This window comes from Myodes glareolus, chromosome 2, assembly GCF_982192425.1.
Source record: "Myodes glareolus chromosome 2, mMyoGla1.1, whole genome shotgun sequence".
NCBI classification, from domain to species: Eukaryota; Metazoa; Chordata; class Mammalia; order Rodentia; family Cricetidae; genus Myodes; species Myodes glareolus.
The window spans coordinates 73,702,186-73,721,817 of NC_142027.1; the positions used below are offsets into that span (position 1 = coordinate 73,702,186).

A 19,632-nucleotide genomic window follows, 5' to 3' on the forward strand; every position below is an offset into this window, starting at 1 on the left:
GTTACAAGTTATTATGGATAATGGTCAGGCAAAAAGCTAATCAAAGAATATTAGATTCAGAGTTCTTATTCGTTAAAAAAAAGTGTGGGGGGAATTGATGTGTGATGGTTTTACCCTATAAACATTTGTTTCAAGCACTTGTTTAATAAAATGTTGATTGACTGGCATCAAGGCAGAAAGTATAGGCAGGGTGACCATACAGGAAGTAGAAGTAGGCCAATGAGAACAGGAGAGTTCTGGGGAAAGGATTGGAAAGGATTCTGTAGTCTGCAGTCATGACCCAGCCACAGAAGAAGCAAGACATGACTGCCTCGCTGAATAAGGTACTGAGCCATGTGGCTAACATAGACAAGAATAATGGGCTAATATAAGTTGTAAGAGCTAATAAGAAGTCTGAGCTACTAGGCCAATTAGTTTATAACAATTTCTTTGGGATTAATGACTGCAGGAACCAGGCAGGAAAGAAACCTCAGTCAACAATGCTACCTCCAGGAATGTTTTCTTTTTTTTCATAAAGAGCTTCATACTCTTACCTCAATCTATGTATGTATTTCATTGTGATGAATTCCATTTATGGTTTGTTATAAAGTCTAATGGTCATGAACCTACTTGGACTTCACACATCTAGGGAAGTGTTTCCCTTTCTATGAAATGCAGCTTGAGAATAATTTTTCTTTGCTTTATCGGTATTGTGTAACTATGAAAGAAAAAAAGATTTGTTGAGTTTGCATTAAGCTTACAAAATCAAATATTTGTGTGACAAAAACTGAAGAAAATTCATCTGTTTAGAAATGAATTACCATAGTCAAAGTTAGCTTGCAACTCTGAGGATAGTACTCACAGATTGTGGTATACTTCAGTGGGAGAATGGTTAGCTACTTAGCCCTTCAACAACTTTGCTCTTCAACAACAACACACACACACACACACACACACACACACACATTCATATATATACACAAGGTAATAGCAACAAAGAAAATTAATGAAAATCATCTTCAGAATTGAGATTCTGGTTAATTTTACACTAAAGTTTAAAAACATCTTTTTATACTTAAATATAAGATTTACTTACAATATATTTTTAAATGTAAATGTAAGTTTAAGTACTTTCAAGTATAAATGCAAATAATTTAAATATCCTTAAAATATATTTAAAAACCATTTACATTTAACTTTATGATTTCATTGTAATAGTTACTCAGAAGTTTTCATTTTCAATTATTAGTTTAATTTTTGAGAGTTTATTTTCTATCTTATTATTTACATGTCTTTTACCATTTGTCCTGGAATAACAGTATTTGAAAATCATATCTGTATATCCTCTTGATACCAAGTGACACTGATGAATATTTTTCTTCCTTCCATAACTTTTAAAATAGACTTCAGACATGAGGTTTATTGAATGGCAATTTTGAAACACAGTGGTATGATAAGTAGTAGGATCATACTTCAAACAATGATCATTCATAAACTTTGAAGCTTAACAAGAAACAAAGAAGAATCAGTTATTCTTTTAACACTTTTACCTTTTGTAACCAGTTACAAAGTTGAGGGCTGTAATCCCTTGTTCTTTTCTTTTCAATTACCTGGAAATTCAGTTACTTATTCTCACAGCCATTATGTTCTCATTCATTTCCTCTTTAACTGACTGAAATGAATTGAAGGGGCAGAAATGTGTAGGATGTCTCTGGAAATATTCCCAGTTTAGAAGTGGAGAAAGACACAAACACACAGTGGTAGTAACAGAGGAAGGGACTATGGGTTGTGATGTATACAGTCCAGAGGATGAGACAAATGTCACAAGTCAAAGTAGGATGAATGAGCAAAGACTCTAACACCCTGAAGTGGGTGGCATTGGTCAGAGGCTTCTGAAATTAGCAGGGAAAACAGTCAGAAAGCAAAGGACACCAGCCAGCCGGAAATGTGTCAGCAAAGCTCCAGGACAAAGAATATGGGGTGGGTTCAAAAATGAAGACTGGAAAATGAGCCTGTGAAAGAACTTGCCTGGATATTAAAATGGGTAGTTCAGCCCATTCAGGAAAATATCAAAGGAACTGGATAGCAAAATTATTGGTGGATATATCCATCCCCCAACCCCCCAACTCCCCAGTCCTCTACCCCCCCACCCCCCACCCCCCCAAGTTTGCCTGGCAATCTTGTCTACTTCCAATATCCAGGAGGATAACTATATGATTTTCTTCAGGTTCACTTTCTTATTTAGCTTCTCTAGGATCACGAATTATAGGCTCAAAGACCTTTAACTATGGCTAGAATCCACTTATGAGTGAGTACATACCATATTCCTCTTTTTGGGTCTGGCTTACCTCACTCAGTAAAGCGTTTTCTATGTCCATCCATTTGCATGCAAAATTCAAGATGTTATTAATTTTACCGCTGAGTAAAACTCTAATGTGTATATGTTCCACACCTTCTTTAACCATTCTTCTATTGAGGGGCACCTAGGTTGTTTCCAGGTTCTGGCTATTATAAATAGTGCAGCTATGAACAGAGTTGAACAAATGCTTTTGTAGTATGATAGGGCATCTCTTGGGTATATTCCTAAGAGTGGAATTGCTGGGTCCTGAGGGAGGTTGACTCCCAGTTTCCTTAGAAACCACCACACTGATTTCCACAGTGGCTGCACAAGTTTGCATTCCCACCAACAATGGATGAGTGTTCCCCTCACTCCACATCCTCTCCAGCATAGGCTACCATTGGTGTTTTTGAGTTTAGCCATTCTGACAGGTGTAAAATGGTATCTCAATGTTGTTTTGATTTGCATTTCCCTGATCGCTAAGGAGGTTGAGCATGACCTTAAGTGTCTGTTGGCCATTCAAAGTTCTTCTGTTGAGAATTCTCTGTTTAGTTCAGTACCCCATTTTTTAATTGGGTTAATTAGAGTTTTAGTGTCTAGTTTCTTGAGTTCTTTGTATATTTTGGAGATCAGACCTTTGTCTGATGCGGGGTTGGTGAAGATCTTCTCCCAGTCAGAAAGTAGCCTTTTTGTCTTAGTGACAGTGTCCTTTGCTTTACAGAAGCTTCTCAGTTTCAGTAGGTCCCATTTATTCATTGTTTCTCTTATTGTCTGTGCTACTGGGCTTCTATCTAGGAAGTGGTCTCCTGTGCCCATGCCTTGTAGACTACTTCCCACTTTCTCTTCTATCAGGTTCAAAGTGGACAGATTAATATTAAGATCTTTAATCCATTTGGACTTGAGTTTTGTGCATGGTGATAGATATGGATCTACTTTCATTCTTCTACAGGTTGACATCCAGTTATGCCAGCACCATTTGTTAAAGATGCTTTCCTTCTTCCATTGTATATGTTTAACTCCCTTGTCGAAAATCAGGTGTTCATAGGTTTGTGGGTTAATATCCGGGTCTTCTATTCGATTCCATAGGTCGACTTCTCTGTTCTTATGCCAATGCCAAGCTGTTTTCAATACTGTAGCTGTGTAATAGAGTTTGAAGTCAGGGATGGTAATGGATGTAAGGGGAGAGAGATGGTGAGAAGGGCTGGATTTGGGATAGTTTGGGGGAATGGGATGGGTGGGATGGAGGAAGGATGGATATGGGAGCAGGGAAGTAAATATCTCAACTAAGGGAGCCATTTTAGGGTTTGTAAGAGACTTGATTCTAGAGGGGGTCCCAGGTCCAAGGAGAGGTCCCCAGATTGTTCCCTGGGCAGCAGAGGAGAGGGTGCATGAACTGGCCTCATCCCATAACCATACTGATGAATATTTCACATAGCACCATAGAACCTTCATCTGGCGATGGATGGAGATAGAGACAGAGTCCCACATTGGAGCACTGGACTTAACTCCCTAGGTCCAAATGAGAAGCAGAAGGAGAGAGAACATGAGCAAGGAAGTCAGGATCACAAGGGGTGTGTCCACCCACTGAGATGGTGGGACTGATCTAATGCGAGCTCACCAAGGCCAGCTGGACTGGGAGTGATGGAGCATGTGATCAAAATGGACACTCTGAACGTGGCTGGCAATGAAGGCTGACTGAGAAGCCAAGGACAATGGCATTGGGATTTAATTCTGCTGCATGGTCTAACTTTGTGGGAGCCTGGTTTGTTTGGCTGTTCACCTTTAAAGACCTGTATGGGTGGGGAAGGACCTTTGACTTCCCACGGAACAGGGAACCCTGACTACTCTTAAAACTAGAGAGGGAGGGGGAGGTGGGGAGCGGAAGGTAGGGAGGGGAAGGTGGGGAGGGGGAGGGAAAAGGGAGGCAGGGAAGAGGTGGAAATTTTTAATAAATAAATAAATAAAATTATACAAAAAATATTGGTGGATAACAAAACTGCTGGTATTTGCCCCGTTTGAGCTCACTGTGTCCACTTGGAGCAGTATCAGCTGTGTGTGATAAGTTCTCTTAAGAGAAGCAAATACCAAAACTAGAGATCATTACAGCACCGCTAGAGCCATTAAATCAGAATTCTGGATATATTGAAATACTCTGACATAAAATGAAACCACCTCAATTAAGGCGACTATTAAAGAGAGTAATTGATGGGACGTTTGCCAGCTTCGAATTAATTAAATTGAGCCTTGATTTAAGAAGGTGCTGCTCGTAGCAGGACGAAACCATCCTTCTCTAGTGCAGCAATGCATCCCAAACCTGAGCTCTTTCCAGCTTTCATCCTTTCGACTGGTTAAAAAATGGGATGGTGGTTATGCTGCTATTAAGAATATGATCAGCTGGCTCTAAATTAGTCAAATTGGTCCCACTTTTACCCGCATTTTATGTTCTCCAGCTTAGCATCTCGGGATAATTAATGCTACGATAAGGAAAATAAACAAAAGTTTACGAAAACTCTACATACACGTTCTGTTTCCCTAGTAACTGCTTTTTGCTTGCGCATGTGTTTGATTGTGTGATCATCCATAAGAATGCCTGCATTTAGTGAAATGGGCAGGTACAAGATGTATCGATCTGGTTCTTCCTCCCGTTGACTGTGGGGCCAATCTGTCACTTCTCCAGGCAGTGAATCACGGTGACAGGAAGCATTCCAGTTTATCAATTTCTTCCTTATGTAGGATACTGATGCTTGGATCACACTCGCCTCTTGCGGTCAGGTTCTGCTGCAATCGACAGCCATTGGGGTATCTGCCTTGACTTGAAAATTGGGTTTCTCTGTTAGGACAGGAGATTTTTAACATGAAGGTGTTCTCAACCTCTCTCTGCTTCGGACTCCTGGCTTTGCTGTCTGTGATGAACCTTTTCAAATCTGCGCATGGACGGCAACCTCTGACCACAGGTATGTGCGCACGAATATAAGGCCCTACGGGGTAGTGAGTGATCCTCCTCTTTGTATTTATTTCATTTATTTTTCTGCCATTGCTGAAATAACTCTTTAAAGCAGTAATATAAGTTAATCACTGCACCCTCCTTAAGTAGCTGCTGCTCTGAACTGAACATACTCTGCGAAGCTTTTCTTCTCTGGCAAATTGTGTCAACTTTGCCTGGTGTAGTAATAAATTAACGTGAGATACACACACACACACACACACACACACACACACACACACATTTCTAGTCACAGGCATGTATTTTAATTTGTACTATATGGTCAGAGATTTGGAATGTGTAAAAAGCTGTAGAGTCAGTCCCATTCCAGAAGTGCCCTGGAGAAAGGAGAAGACTTCTCTCACGTTATTAGCTGGATGATCATGAAAGGTGCACCTTGAAGATAAAAACGTTCTTGCAGAGCGGAGAGGCGGGGAATGCCTGGGGTGGGCGCAACACTCAGGTTAGATATTGACTGAATTTTTCTGGGTCACTAAGTTCATAGTATGTACATTAAGGAAACAGTGTAACTGTGACATCTATTAAAAATGTACCATTATAAAACCAGTGAAAGTGGATTTAGGGGCATCTTTCTTTGAAAATGTTACTCCAATGCATGCAATGTATGCAAATTGCCTGTTCACTGTGACTTGGCTGTCAGCTTACACTTCGTGTTGATTCATGACACAAAGAAGTTTACTTTGAAACACTAGTAAATTTTCTCATTTTAAAAGTATTGACTTAAAAAACAAAAGTAGTGACAGAAATATGCTGTTCGTAAAACATTATCCCTCCCAGCTTGAAACTGGGGGCTTTTCTTTTTCTTTTCTCTAACCTACATCCTGGCCAGGAAGGTGCTAGACTTTTTTATGCACAGCTGGAAGTAGGAGGGAATTCAGTAAATGTTCTGTGACATTAAGGGAAGAAAAGGGATCAGCTTTCTCATTTGGGGACTTAATTCACCTTTACTGTACCTCTGTTACCTCTATTTTGTTTTTAAAAACCAGTGAAGCTTAACTCTACTCATGAAGTTTTTCCTATTGGCAGGTGAATACCACTAGAAGCAATTCCAAGGGTGGGTCTTGCAGACTCTGTATTCTACTGATGGCTTCCACACTTTGTTCTCTCCATCCAAATCACTGTTTTTGTAGGTTGCTCTTGGTCTCTGCAAATTAGTGAAATCTCAGATGGTTCTGGCCTAGTGTAAATATGTGAGTAAAGTTGTAGTGATCTGTTGGAGACTTTGCAGCAATCGTATGTGTTACTGGTCTTTACCACTCTGCTTGTTCATCTGGGAAACATAAAAATACATATGCAACTCTAAAACATTGATAAGAATCATAAACACCGCCTCTGACCTCGAGATTCCACAGATGACTTGATTTACAAGTGTCTCTAGCAGCATAGGGGGAAGGTTTCTCTCCGAGACCCTCTTTGTTCTCAGAATCAATGAACATCAATGAAGATGATTAATTTGAAGTGGCATCATTATCTGTTCTACATATTTCAAGAATAAAATAAATTTTCGCCATATATATTAAATATCCACAATGAGTAGCTCAGTGCTGCTAGCTTTTATTCATGGGGCAATATTAAAGCATGCCTCAGTTAAGAAGTACAAAACTAGGAACTAGTTTGCTAGAAAAGGAAGGAAGGACAACATAACCACAAAGGCCATGTAGGAGTTGTTTTGTCACATTATCATCTGGGAAGTTTCTAGTGTTCTTTCTGGTAGAATTTCTTGTTTCTGTTTTTTGAAAGCTTCACATATTCCTGTGAGCAAAAAAAAAAATTAAAAAAAATAAATAAGAAAACAAAAACAAAAAACTGTTTGTCTGTGCTGAGCCCCCGAGTGGTAATGAATCGGTATTTTCTGTCTTAGTCTATCACTCACACTCGCCTGTCTGAGCACTTTATCTTTTCTTGTGGCAAAGACACCTCTACATCCAGATGCTTATTATGCAGACCATTTTTTTTAAAATCAATGTTAACATTGTTCATTGAGTAACATAGAAGTGTGTTAAAGGAACATCATCTTTTTCTTTTAAAGCTATAGTTATAGTTTATAAGCTAAACATAGAGACTAAGATGGAAATGTGATTGTTTTCATATTTTTCCCTGCTTTCATGTTAATTTCTTTAGACATGATTTTTTATTTAAAAAAAATCTTCCCAAACTCCCTTTCTTAGGAGATTCCTGTAAATGGTGGTTGTTTTAGGCAGGAAAGGGTTTCCGAGAACAAACATCACACAGGTGTAGTCACCAGAACCCAAACTGTCAAACGCAATCAATTTGTAGATAGATAGACAGACAGACAGGCAGACAGACAGACAGACAGAGGGAATGTATGATTTTGTGAGTAGAACACAGAAGTCATTCTGGATCAACATTAGATTCCCCCTGAGTTGGAATCACAGGAGGTCATAAGCCACCTTGTATGGGTGCTGGGAACTGAATGGGGGTCTTCAGCAAGAGCAGCAAGCACTCTTAATCATAGACCTATCTCTTCAGGCCCAAGATCTCTCACTCTCACTGTGTGTGTGTGTGTGTGTGTGTGTGTGTGTGTGTGTGTGTGTGTATTTAGGAAATAATTTAGTCAAGTTCTGACACATTTCCTTGACTGAAACTATAAAAGCAAACTTCACTTTCAGCAGTTGAAGTCAGCTAAGCTCACACACCTACTGCAGCAAGCCCCTGCTAACCTACTTCCTGCCCATGTGGTAATGACGAGAGTGAGGAGGTAAGAGGGAAAATGGGCTGTATCGGATTGAAGAATCAACTCGAATATAGGAAACAACTTGTAATTTTTAAGGCCTTTATGTGAGTTCATTGTTTTTGAATACTCATATTGTGCAGCTGGAATGAAGTTTTTTGTCCTAATTACACTCCAGAATACAAACATATATAATGCTGAGGCATGTGTAGACCTAAGCCCTAAATACCTGTCGGGTACATCCAGGATAGTGAAAAGAAGCCTGTATTGAATAAGTTGACACTCGCTCTTCCTCAAGTAATTTAAAGGGAACCCTAGACCACAGAATGTCTCATGTTTAAATGTAACACATCAAATAAAATCACAGAATGAAATGTTATGCTCTTCTTTTAAAATTAACTTTTAGTTTTTACTTTATATGTTCAAAGCAATTGCAGAATTAAAGAAAAAAAAAACCATAGAAAGGACAGTAAAATTCTCCTGCAGTCCCACCACCACTGTATCATTCTGGCTGTCTCTCAGGATGTGCACACCCACCCACCAGGTTTTAGAATGGTCTGCCTTTTGAATCATAGGCTGCCCTTATCCTCTAACATTGGTGAATATAGGCACTGAATTGACTGCAAATCCCAATGACCTAGAGGCACATTCAGTGACTCATTAACCACGTTGACATTTGATTATTATAGGACATGAGCTGTTTCCAGCAAACGAACACACAATTCAAGAGAAATTACTGCTGGCTCTGCTGAGCCACCACCCCGGTTTCCAGAGGCCCTCCCACGCCGGTGAGTCAAGAGCAAGGCCTTGTTAAAAACAGCAGAATCAGGGTCTCACAACAAATTCCCTTGTGATTCTCTAGCTCTTGCAATCTTTCTGCCTCCTCTTCTTCAATTCCCTATGTCTTAGGGGAGGGAGTGTTTTGTAGGAATAGTTTGATTGGTTGTGGTTTTCTGTAGTGGTCTCCGCCCATTGCAAACAGAAGTTTCCTTGTTGAGGGGTGAGGACTGCACTTATCGTTGGGTCTAAAGACAAATATTTAGAATACAGTTAGAGATAATGCCTGATTAGTAAAGTGGGAGTATGTAAATTCTCCTCCTAAATCCATGGCTTCACTAGCCCTAGGATGCTATACAGAAGCCTTCAGTGAAGACCACTGCTATACATTCATGATACAAGTCACAGAGTTATTTAGAATATTAAAAGTGCTTTTTATTCTGTGTGAGAATTATAATGGGTTGGTAACTGCTGAGGTGAGGCAATGATCCCAGCTCACATTGCTCTTACATTTGTGACTCTTCCTGGCACAACTAGTTAGTAATTTCTATAACAAACATTTCAAGAGTACCATGAGGAGAGGTTTCCACTAGAAATTTTGCAAACTGACTGCAGTGTTGTGCTGTGTTCCTTTACTTTGGGAAATGAAGAACTCAAGTTGGAAGTCTTTGCTGTATCAACTGGGACACAACAGTTCTTTGACAAGAGGGTAGACTCCCACAAATTGTCAAGATTCTCTCAGCAATGTAGTAAGGCAACCCAAGAGAAAGTGTGGTGACTGACAGTGTGGTTCCCTCTTAACATCATGGGATGCAGTTTTAAGAGGGTTTATATTTGTTGGGCAATATGTTAGCTTAAAAAATGCATTAGGAGTGGGGATGTGTCTCACTGGCAGATCTTGTGCTCAGCATGCTTGAGTCCATGAACTTCATCTTCTTGAAGCACTGTAAAACAAGCAAACAAAAGAGCCCTCAAAATATGAATACTTTTAAAAATCAGGATTTGTGAAATAAGTAAAATTATAAAATGGAAAAAATCCTCATACCCAAGTAATAAAACTTAGAAGTTTACCTTAATATTTCTTTCATGTCTTCTTGCTTTGGATTTCTGGAGAATCATTGTTCAGTCTCTTTTTACATTTTCTATCGCTTCATGAGAATTTTTCGGCCAGTAAAATATTGTGACTTTTTATAAATAATACTTCGTGGTAGAACTATATTATACTTTAAAGAATTTTGTGCCTCTAGGTGGGCATAGGTGCTTTTTTGTGCTACAGGTTATTGTAGTTCAGCGTTATACTCATTAGGAACATATTTAGTGTTTTCCAGTAGGAAAGAGAGGGCAGTCTTGAAACATGAAAAAGATACTTGCCTTCCATTATGAGCATAAATGCATATTCTGAAGTGAATTAAATGCTACCCATGGTATGTGTTTTCACTTGACAATGCCTTTTACAGGTGTAGATCTGCCTAGCAGCCCAGAAGACCTTAAACAGGTGAGAGTGCAAAACAGTTCAATGCTCAATTTTATCTTATTAGATACATTTTGATGCATTATTTTCATGAAGTACTGATATTACAGTGTAAAATTTCTATTTCCACTAGAGAAAAAATGGAGTAACTTTTCAAGAAACGGACAATGAGCAGATAACAAATTATAGTGAGGTAAAATCATACACACACACATACACACACACTACAGCAATTGTGATGATACCAGTGGCCTAAGCATGAGACACTGGAATAGGTAAAATTCTCTGAGCTTGTCATCTGTATAACCCGGGGATATAAGTTGGTGTTTTCCGAAGTTACAGTTTTTAAATAGTAAAATTTTACTTCCTGTTGGAAGAAGTTGTGTGGTTTCAGAAAATTAACCGAGTAAGAAACAGAAAAAGAAACATGTGACTTGGCTTCTAGCTGTTTGTTTGTAGAGACTGAAGTTCTGCCCTCTTGACAAGGAGCCCCACCTTCTCCATCAGCTTCATTTTCTCTCCTCCTTGATATCTCATAAAGAGTATTTTAATGGCTAAGTTATACAATTTCTAATCTCCTTCAAATACAACTTGGTGCGGTTCCATAATCATGCAAAATGTTTGGGCATTTGGGAACAAAATTGGGCCCATCATTCTCTTCTGAGGAGCAAGAACCTGGGTACATGCAATATGCACACCAACCCTACACTGATAGAGTGGGTCTGTAGTAGCTATATGTTTGGAGAACTTGTTAAATATTAAGGTTATGTTGAATGCTGGGTGAAAACTATAGGGCCTCAAATATGTCTCTTTTTTTCTTAAAGGACTCCTGGAAGTCCAAGCAATCACATAATTCTCTAGAGTGTATTTGTGAGGATTGATTGATTATATGAGGGACATAAAGTTAAATATAGCTACCTAGGCTACACCTAAGCTGACTTGATTTGTAAATACCATGCATATTAGTCGCAGTCCTATTGCTGTGAAGAGATAGCACGACCAAAAAGACATATAAGAGAAAGTATTTAAGTGCGGATTTGCTTACAGTTTAAACGTGTGAGTCCATGAGCAACATCTCAGGAAGCATGGTAGCAGGCAGACAAGCATGGTACTGAGGCAGTAGTAGCTGAGCGCTCATATCTGATCCATAAATAGTGGCCAGAGAGAGCAAGAGTGATACTGGGCCTGACGGGCTTTTAAAACTTTTAAGTCCAACCTTAGTAGCACATCACCTTCAACAAGGTAGCGTCTCCCAACTCTTCCTAAACATCCAATATATGAGCCTATCAAGGCATTATTCAAATGGCCCCAACCTGTTTCTTTCTGATTTCTTATTAACTCTCATACTTATTCCAGACAACTTCTGAATGCCAGTCTTTTTGGGCTTTTATGCATTTATCTTTCTTTAATTTTTTCTTATGCCTTTTCTTTCCTCTTTCCTTTTGCTTTTTGGTTCCCTAATCTTCTTCTTCTTTAATTTTTTATAGCTAAAGAAACTGAAAGAACAGTTTATGGAGGGAAAGAGCACTGAACTGACCCATGCCGCAGATGCTGTAGATGGCAATCTATCCTCTTCCCGTCCTAATAAAAGAGGTAAGCTTTTATTTCCATTGTAAAAATGACTTCCCAAAGATTCTTTTCATAAAGACCTCTATTAATAAAAAGATAATACTGACATTTTTCAGTCCTCTCGTTGAGATAAAGATGATGTTTTTAAGAAAAGAGTCTAATGACAGTGACCCAGTACAAGTGTATCCGAACCTGTGATGGCGGCAACAGTGAGTGACACATTTCAGGTTTAAATGAAAGAAGTCTGTAGTGCTTAAAATTCTCATCTCCTGTTCCTATTTTGGCTTAAGAACTGAAGTCAGGAGGATGAAAGCAGAAATAGTCTAGTTTTTAACAGAAATTAACTTTTTTCTTTACATAAATAGACACCCCATTGATACAATATTTGTTATATGCATAGATTTGATGCAGACAGTTTGGAAAATTATTCTTTTGAATCACTTGTTTTTCATATTTTTAACATGTCTTTCTTGCTTATTGCTAATCGGGTTCTTATTTTTGAAAGAATAACGATTCCATCTGTTTCTCCAGTTTCTTAGTGACGTGAATTTTTTAAAGTAAATTTGACTTTTCTGATCAACAACCTAATTGTCTTTAACTTATGTAAGAACATATTGCTGCAATATTACTAAAGAAAGAAAAAATAAGATAATATTAACAAATTAACACAAACCAACCAATTAATATCACAATATTTCAAAATACAATAGATAAGCCTTTAAGCTGCAGAGCCAGGTGGCTTGAGTTCAAATCTTATCTTTGATAATTCATATCTGTGTGACTTCAGGCAATTAATTTCTTATGAATGGGACTTTTTTGCCCATATATAAAATAATTTTCATGGGTTGTTAGGACCAATTTATTTTACTTAATTTAGAATGCTCCATGGCATATGATAAGTACTTTGTGAACTTAAGGGAAAATAAATTCCAATGATTGCTCCATAATTATTATTTTATTCTTTATCATTACTATGACTATTTTATATATGAGAAAACTGTATTTTATGAAGATTAGATTACAGGCCTCAAATCATGCAACTGGTAATGCAAAGGAGAAAGTAGTATGCAATAAAGTAGAGAAGGGATGGGAGGGGAGGAAACTTTAGTTTTATTAAGAAGGATTGTCAGTTTCTACTTTGAATCATATTAAACAGTGGAAGATCTAAGAATATCAGTGATTAATTCAAAAGGAATTTGACCAGAAACATTCTTGGTGCCATACGGTAGACACATTTCAAAAGACGAATAAAGGCAAACAGCAGCAAGGAAACACCTCATTGGTGGTAGCTAGGGGGAGGTGGGCAAAAGCAAATTACAAAAAGGTTTAAATATGGATATGTATTGAGCAGTATGTCAACAAAGATTTTTGTGGGACTGCATATGAGGAGTCAAAGAATGGCAGTGTCTAAATGACCCTACAGCTGTCACCCTGAGAAAGTAGGAACCGAGGGGCTAATTTCGATTGATCATGCTGAGATCAGTTAAGGAGGAGAAAGCGTGAAGAGGAGAGATGTTGATGAAGGGTAGAAATGGAGACCGTTTGCTTGCAGTTTCCATTGGTGCAGTTTAGACTGTGCTGTGTATCTAATGTTCATCCGAGTCTCAGACACTTAGTGTAGCTCCATACCTTCATCTCTAGCCACTATATCACCTAGAACTATTTTAACTGCTTCCAGGGTGTTCATGGCAGTGTAGGTACCTAGGAGAGGCATTGCGGTTGTGAACTGCCTAAGATCTAAAGTTCTACTTGCTACTCCTTCTGGCAGGATTAGTCCCAGGCTGCCACCAACAAGTCAGGATGGTGAATATCAGGAAGTCCCCATATTTCCTGGTGAGGACTCCACCAGATCCTTTGATCTTCATTAAAAAAAATTATATAAACTATATTCATCCTGGTCCTGAGATGATTGTACGACCCTCACTACAGTGGCACAAAGTATAAGTGACTGGCTTTCCGGGTATGTTCCATCAGGAGCAATGCAGCAATTCTTCCTGTGTATTATTCTAAACATTGAACTGAAAAGTGACCTTCTTCCCTCCACATAAACCCAATAATTTCTAGATGACCAGGGAAAGAATAGATACAATCACTTAATCTCCTTCATAAAGGAAAACAGGAGACAGAGACAGCAGTTCTGAAACTTTGCTGATCACGTAATAAGGGCATTTCCTGAAAATGGAGAGTGGGTTTTTGTAGGACTTCTTAGTTTCTAGGATTTTCCTGTCTGTTGTGTTGTTACACCTGCTCCACCCTTCCCGAGACTTTTGCTCTTCTATTCTTACCTGTGGACATGTGTCTTACTTAGGAAAAGTCTTTCTTGTGACTTACACGGCTTTCCCAGCTCTCTTCAAACTCAAAAGTTTCATTTTGTCATAAACTACTGGAGACAGTTTTCATCTCAAGGATCAAGGTTTCTTTTGCAAGGATATTTTATTGTTTGTTTGTTTTAAGAAAGAAAAAAAAGTAAAAAAAAAATCAAGAAAGCTTATCAACTCTTTTTATACAAGTATTTCCTTAAAATATTTATTTTGCTTTCTCACCTGAAACTTATAACAATGTTGTTGAAAGCAGTTTAAATATTTCTTAAACTTAATATTCTTAGTTTAATTTTTCCTCATGAAATTTTTATTCCAGCTCTTGCTTAATGCCATTTTAAAGTGGGTTTATTTTGCTTAAAACAATAACCTCAGTTTTCATCCATTTAAGTGGAAATTACAGCATTTCTTTATTTTTGGCTAAGTGCAATTCTGCATTCTTTCTCTGCTTCCTCTTTTTCTCCTCACTTCCCTTCAAATGTGTGTGTGTGTGTGTGTATGTGTGTGTGTGTGTGTGTGTGTGTGTGTGTTCATGTAGTAAAGACTTCAGCAATTCCATAATTTGGCTATTGTGACTATTGCAGTGATAATCATGGGTCTATGGGCATCTCTATAGCATGCTCATTTTGATTATTTGCATGTAATCTCAGACATTTTGCTCTTTTTGTTTCCTTGATGATACCTATTCTGACTGGGATGAGAAATTTGATTTATGGGATATGCATGGTTTCTCGATACTAATTTCAAACTTTCCTGTAAATCAAAACTTATGCCAACACAAAGGAACAGAAATGATTCTTTGAAACATTGGAAAAAGCAGCTCAGTTGGCATTCAGGCAGTTGGTTTTTTTCAATACGTTATGAGGGCACTGTGCTCGGTGTCCTCACAGCAAGGTAGGAGCAGGTTAAAGGAGTGCAACAGACCTTCCCCTTCAAGAACTTACTGAGTGATCCTCATTCTAATGGAACAGGGCTGGGGACCATCGGCAATATCAAAAGGCATCAGAAATTGTTGGAGAACCCTGTCTCTCCCACTACTAGTATTTCAACCTTATTGCATCATGGGTAGCAAAGCTGTGCTTGTAGTACCTTCAGTGAATAAATGATTTTGAAATTTAGAAAAAAAGCTCAAATAGGGCGTGTAAATTTGACATTTATCAACAAATCCACATCTGTCATTTTGCTGAGACCATTCATGGAATGATGCCTCATATAGAGGGAAGCTATCTCAGGACTGACACTCAGGTCAGATAAAGAGCAGAAGTGTGAAACTGAGAGAGAATCAGGAAAAAGGGTTGGGTGGAAGCAGATACTAATGAAGGAAACAGTGCAGAACAAAATTCATAGAAGCCAAGTTCAAGCACATCTCAAGAAACTTCAGGGCATCTGAACTACAAGAGCTCCAGTAAGATGAGAGTCAATGCCTACCTGGGAGTCCAGGAGCAAAGACCCTCAGTAGGGGGCCAACTTCTTATTAAAAGGGGCCTGGTAAAACAATTGGAATCACAGACAACAGACAGGTCTTGTATGTGTGTATGTGTTCATGTGTGTATATATGTATGTGAGTACAGGCGAATACAACCGTCAGTTTGTAAAGAGACTGGAGGACAGTCTCAGTTGTTATTCCTCAGACACTCTCAACCCTATGTTTTGAGATAATGTCTCTCGCTGGGATGGGAGGTTGCCAATTAGGCTATGCCAGCTGGCCAGTCAGTCGTAGAGTTCTGCCTGTATAGACAGCTCTTCTGAAGAACACTTTTCTGTGGGAACACTTGACATTAACTAGAATGATATAAGCATCGAGGAAAGTTTTCCTTTTTTAAGCAAAGAGATATGAAACCATGGCCCATGCGATAACAAACAAGAAGGTGTTGTGATAATGACTATATAAAATAAATGACCAGGTTAGTTCATGAAACAACACACATTCTTTACTAAAGTCGGTACTCCTGGCGCATCTAAGAAGTAATGAGTGTGAGCAACCATGCATGAAGGTGAAATGGACCCCCAAATCCAGCTGAAGGCAGTAAGAATCTTCATCTACTGGAATAATTTTCCTTACAAATTTAGACTATAGCCCTTACATAGCTGCTCTGAGCATAGTTGCTCAATACAGAACACAAGTGTGAGTTAGACAGACAGACATCAAGGGTCAGCAGCGGTTAAGCCGGCTGGCATTTCACTTTATGAAACTCATGGATGACTTGCATGCATGGGGTAATTGAACTCTATCAACAGAACTATGCATGGTAGTCCTTTCAACCTGGCCAAAAACGTTCTCCAGACTATGTGCCCCGGCAAACTTAACTGTACCGCTGTGGGATTTAAGCCCTGGCTCCGTGGCAGCTATTATTTTTGTGCCAGACGGAGCTATCCAAAGATGTCTGGAGGAACAAACTGCACGATGATGATGACTTTCCATAACACACTATTAAAGGAAGCCTGGATTAAAGGGCCATGTTCTCAGCTCAGATCTGAAAATAGACCCCTGCCTTCACAGGAGCTAAGGGCAATTTTTCAGCAGGAGAACCACGACTCTACCTATTGACGATATAAAAATGACTCATTGATGCATTTGGAAACGGAAAGGCTGCCAAATCTGGTTTTTATTTTTCTGAAGTCGTGTAATGTGATCAGAATATTAAGGCTCAAGGTGACGAAGAATAATTTATCTAAGTATCATTTGGTGGCTTGCGAGGTGATTGGTAAGCTCCCTTTTTCTTCCCTCAATCAACAGAATGAAGAATAATTCTCCTAAATAGCATTTAATGGCTTGCAAGGTGAACTTAAGCTCCCCTTTGCTTCCCTCGATCAACAAAGGATCATTTAGTCCCACCTTTTACTTATATGACTTCTTTCTTAGCATTTCAGTTACACAAAATGTGAAATGGAGGTTTGTGCCTCCTAGGTCGGCCTCTGTGGTCCTCGGATTGTATTATGTGCACTGTAATGCAGAAGAGTGGTGACTCATAGAACTCACACAATAGGACCAGTCTCTAGTTTATACTATCCATTCTGGCAGTCACTAACCTCTGATTGGTACTGCGAATGTGGCGTGTGGCCAGCATGATGAAGAACATGAATTATTAACTAACTTAATTTTAAACCCATATAAAGCTACCATAGTGAACATAGTTTTATAAAAGTATCTTTGTCTCTTGTGCAAGCCCATAGACTATTTATTCAAGGAAGAGTAAAAAAATTTCTTATAATAACTTGCTTTGCTTTCCTTTTTAGCTTGTTTTTGGAAATACTGTGTCTGAGTCTTCTCTGGATATACAAAAGGAAAGAGCACCTAGGAAGATGAACATTCTCTTGCTTCAAGTTCGCCTCTGTTTCCGGCCTTAAGAAACTGGCTCTTATTCTGCACATCCTGTCCTCACTTTCCCACCCGCCCCTACCTGGGTTGTGGTTGGCTTAATGCTCACGTGGCAAAGGATGACACTGACCATCGGAATGGCTTTAAAGCTGAAACTGAGTATTTGATTTGTTGTAAGCGTCCTAGAAGTCTATTCTCTCTCCTTCTCCATAATTGTTGGCTGTCAATAAAAAATATTTTCAAATGCATCTGAGAGAGTTAAAATAAACTATGTAGTCTCCATTCACGTGGGAAATACGCAATAGTCTTCTTCTTCATTTTTATGACTGTGTTTTCTTTGGCTTCATTGGGACCATTGCCATTGAGAATACTAGGAATGAATACATTACTAAGGAACAGAGATACACAGTTTGCCTAATCACAGAAGAAAGTGATGCTAGATCTCTCAGAAATAGTATGTGAAGAAAATGTTGATTAAACAACCTGCTTTGGGGGTTTTTATTTATGTACTTGCTTCCTCCAGAGCATCGGGGACTCTTTGACACCCTCTGCATGCCTAGAACAGGTGGGACTCTGTGCTCTGAAACAAAACCCAGAATGCATTGGCTTTTCCTTGTTAGGTTTTAATTTCCCACGACTCCATTGTTTTTTCTTATAGCTGAACGAGACTGTTTAATTAATTCCAGCCTCAGAGCTTAGCCTTAATTTTGCCTGAAAACTGCTGTGACACAGAATCGTGCTCAAAATAACTTTCAAATTAAGGAATATTATGATTGTACTACTGTGTGGCCCACATACATCCATTTTTCTTTGTAATACTGAGAAGCATATTTTTTATCTCTGTACTAATGTGTAGTGTTTAATGATAAAAGTATTTCATAAAAGAGGATGATAGTATTTATTAAACTAGAATTTTATAAAAGAGAATAAAGTCCTTTGATAATGCTGGGGATACCTGAGTACTGAAGACAACTGAAAGCCTAGTGGCATGACACGCAATCAACAGAGACCCAAAGGAGGTCTTTCCAGACAATGACAAAGGAAATTATCATGATTAGGGGTAGGACAGAGAACTCAGCTGAGTGTATAACACGATCTCAGAGGTTCTTTGAAAAGGTGATATTTTAGCTGAGCTTCAGGGCTGGGAAGGCCATGCAAGTGGTTGAAGAAAAGAGTGCTTGAGAAAGGGGAAACTAGTACTCCAAAAGCCAAAGTAGAAAGAACTTGACAGTCTTGAAAAAGGAAGTGTGTGCTTGTGGTCTGTGGGCAAAGCCTGTGAAAGTCCAGTAAGGTAGGTGGGTTATAGCCCACTAGGCAAAGACAGTGGGCTGATATTTTATTATAAGTAAGCAAAGAAACAAGTATAAAAGCAAAACCTCTCCCCTGATGGAGGGAAAGGAGACCAAGATCAGCACATGGAACCACAGAGAATGTCGCTTCTCTTCACCAGTCACCAAGGACAAGCTCTGGTACCCAAACGATGTCCATCTGACCACAAGGCTCTTATTCTACATAGATCTGTCCTGGAGTGAGCTTAGTGTCCTTCTAGAGAACAAATTTCCTCGTTAGTGTGCCAAGTACTTAGACAGATCTTTCTACAAACGGTGTTGTCTTCTTAAAATCTAAAATCTGAAAATAGAGGTGACAGATTGGATTAAAACTAGATTTCACATTTAAAAACGAAAGAAAGAAAAGAGGAAGAAAATAAAGCAACCAGCTTGAGCATCATGCCTGCAGTACTGTTACCCTGCCTCAGGAGCATAGAAGTACACAGGAGCAAACATGAAGTGACAAGAATTCAGGAAGCTCCTGTGCACTTACAAGAGTTGTGACCCCGAGCACAAGGCTATTATAAAGATTAAGACTCCAGTGTATTTTTAATCACACATTTAATTACTTTGGAAAAGTTGGATAATATTCCAGCACACTGAAACTCATGCACCAAGCACAATGCCACTGGTGCTTTTTCTAAGATTCAATTCAGATTTTAATAATTTAAGAAATTTAATTCTCCAAATGATATAGAGATTAAAGGTGCAATTTAATAAATTTTGGGTCGTGTTAAGTTTGAAGACCTTGTAGCTTAGAATTACATCCTCACAGTCCGAGTTGGTTATGGAATTAACATTAGCACTCAAAAATTCATAGTCACGTGTTCATTTGCT

At 38.8% G+C, this 19,632-nt stretch overlaps 1 protein-coding gene across 1 annotated transcript; it reads left to right on the top strand.

Annotated features, from left to right (window-relative positions):
- Positions 1 to 4,974: 4,974 nt before the first annotated feature.
- Uts2b (urotensin 2B) lies at positions 4,975 to 17,762 on the top strand. Its single transcript, XM_085677458.2, has 5 exons — positions 4,975 to 5,271; positions 8,703 to 8,801; positions 10,248 to 10,285; positions 11,749 to 11,854; positions 17,386 to 17,762. Exons 1-5 carry the CDS (start codon positions 5,172 to 5,174, stop codon positions 17,409 to 17,411), a joined length of 369 nt encoding a protein of 122 aa, XP_085533584.2. The 5' UTR covers positions 4,975 to 5,171; the 3' UTR covers positions 17,412 to 17,762.
- Positions 17,763 to 19,632: the final 1,870 nt, after the last annotated feature.

What these genes read in the sequence shown, in the direction of transcription:
- Uts2b (XM_085677458.2), top strand. Translation starts at nt 5,172, where the DNA reads ATGAAGGTGTTCTCAACCTCTCTCTGCTTCGGACTCCTGGCTTTGCTG. An exon ending in GCCCAGAAGACCTTAAACAG is followed by an intron (nt 10,286 to 11,748) that starts GTGAGAGTGCAA and finishes AATTTTTTATAG; the next exon opens with CTAAAGAAACTGAAAGAACA. An exon ending in TTCCCGTCCTAATAAAAGAG is followed by an intron (nt 11,855 to 17,385) that starts GTAAGCTTTTAT and finishes TTTCCTTTTTAG; the next exon opens with CTTGTTTTTGGAAATACTGT.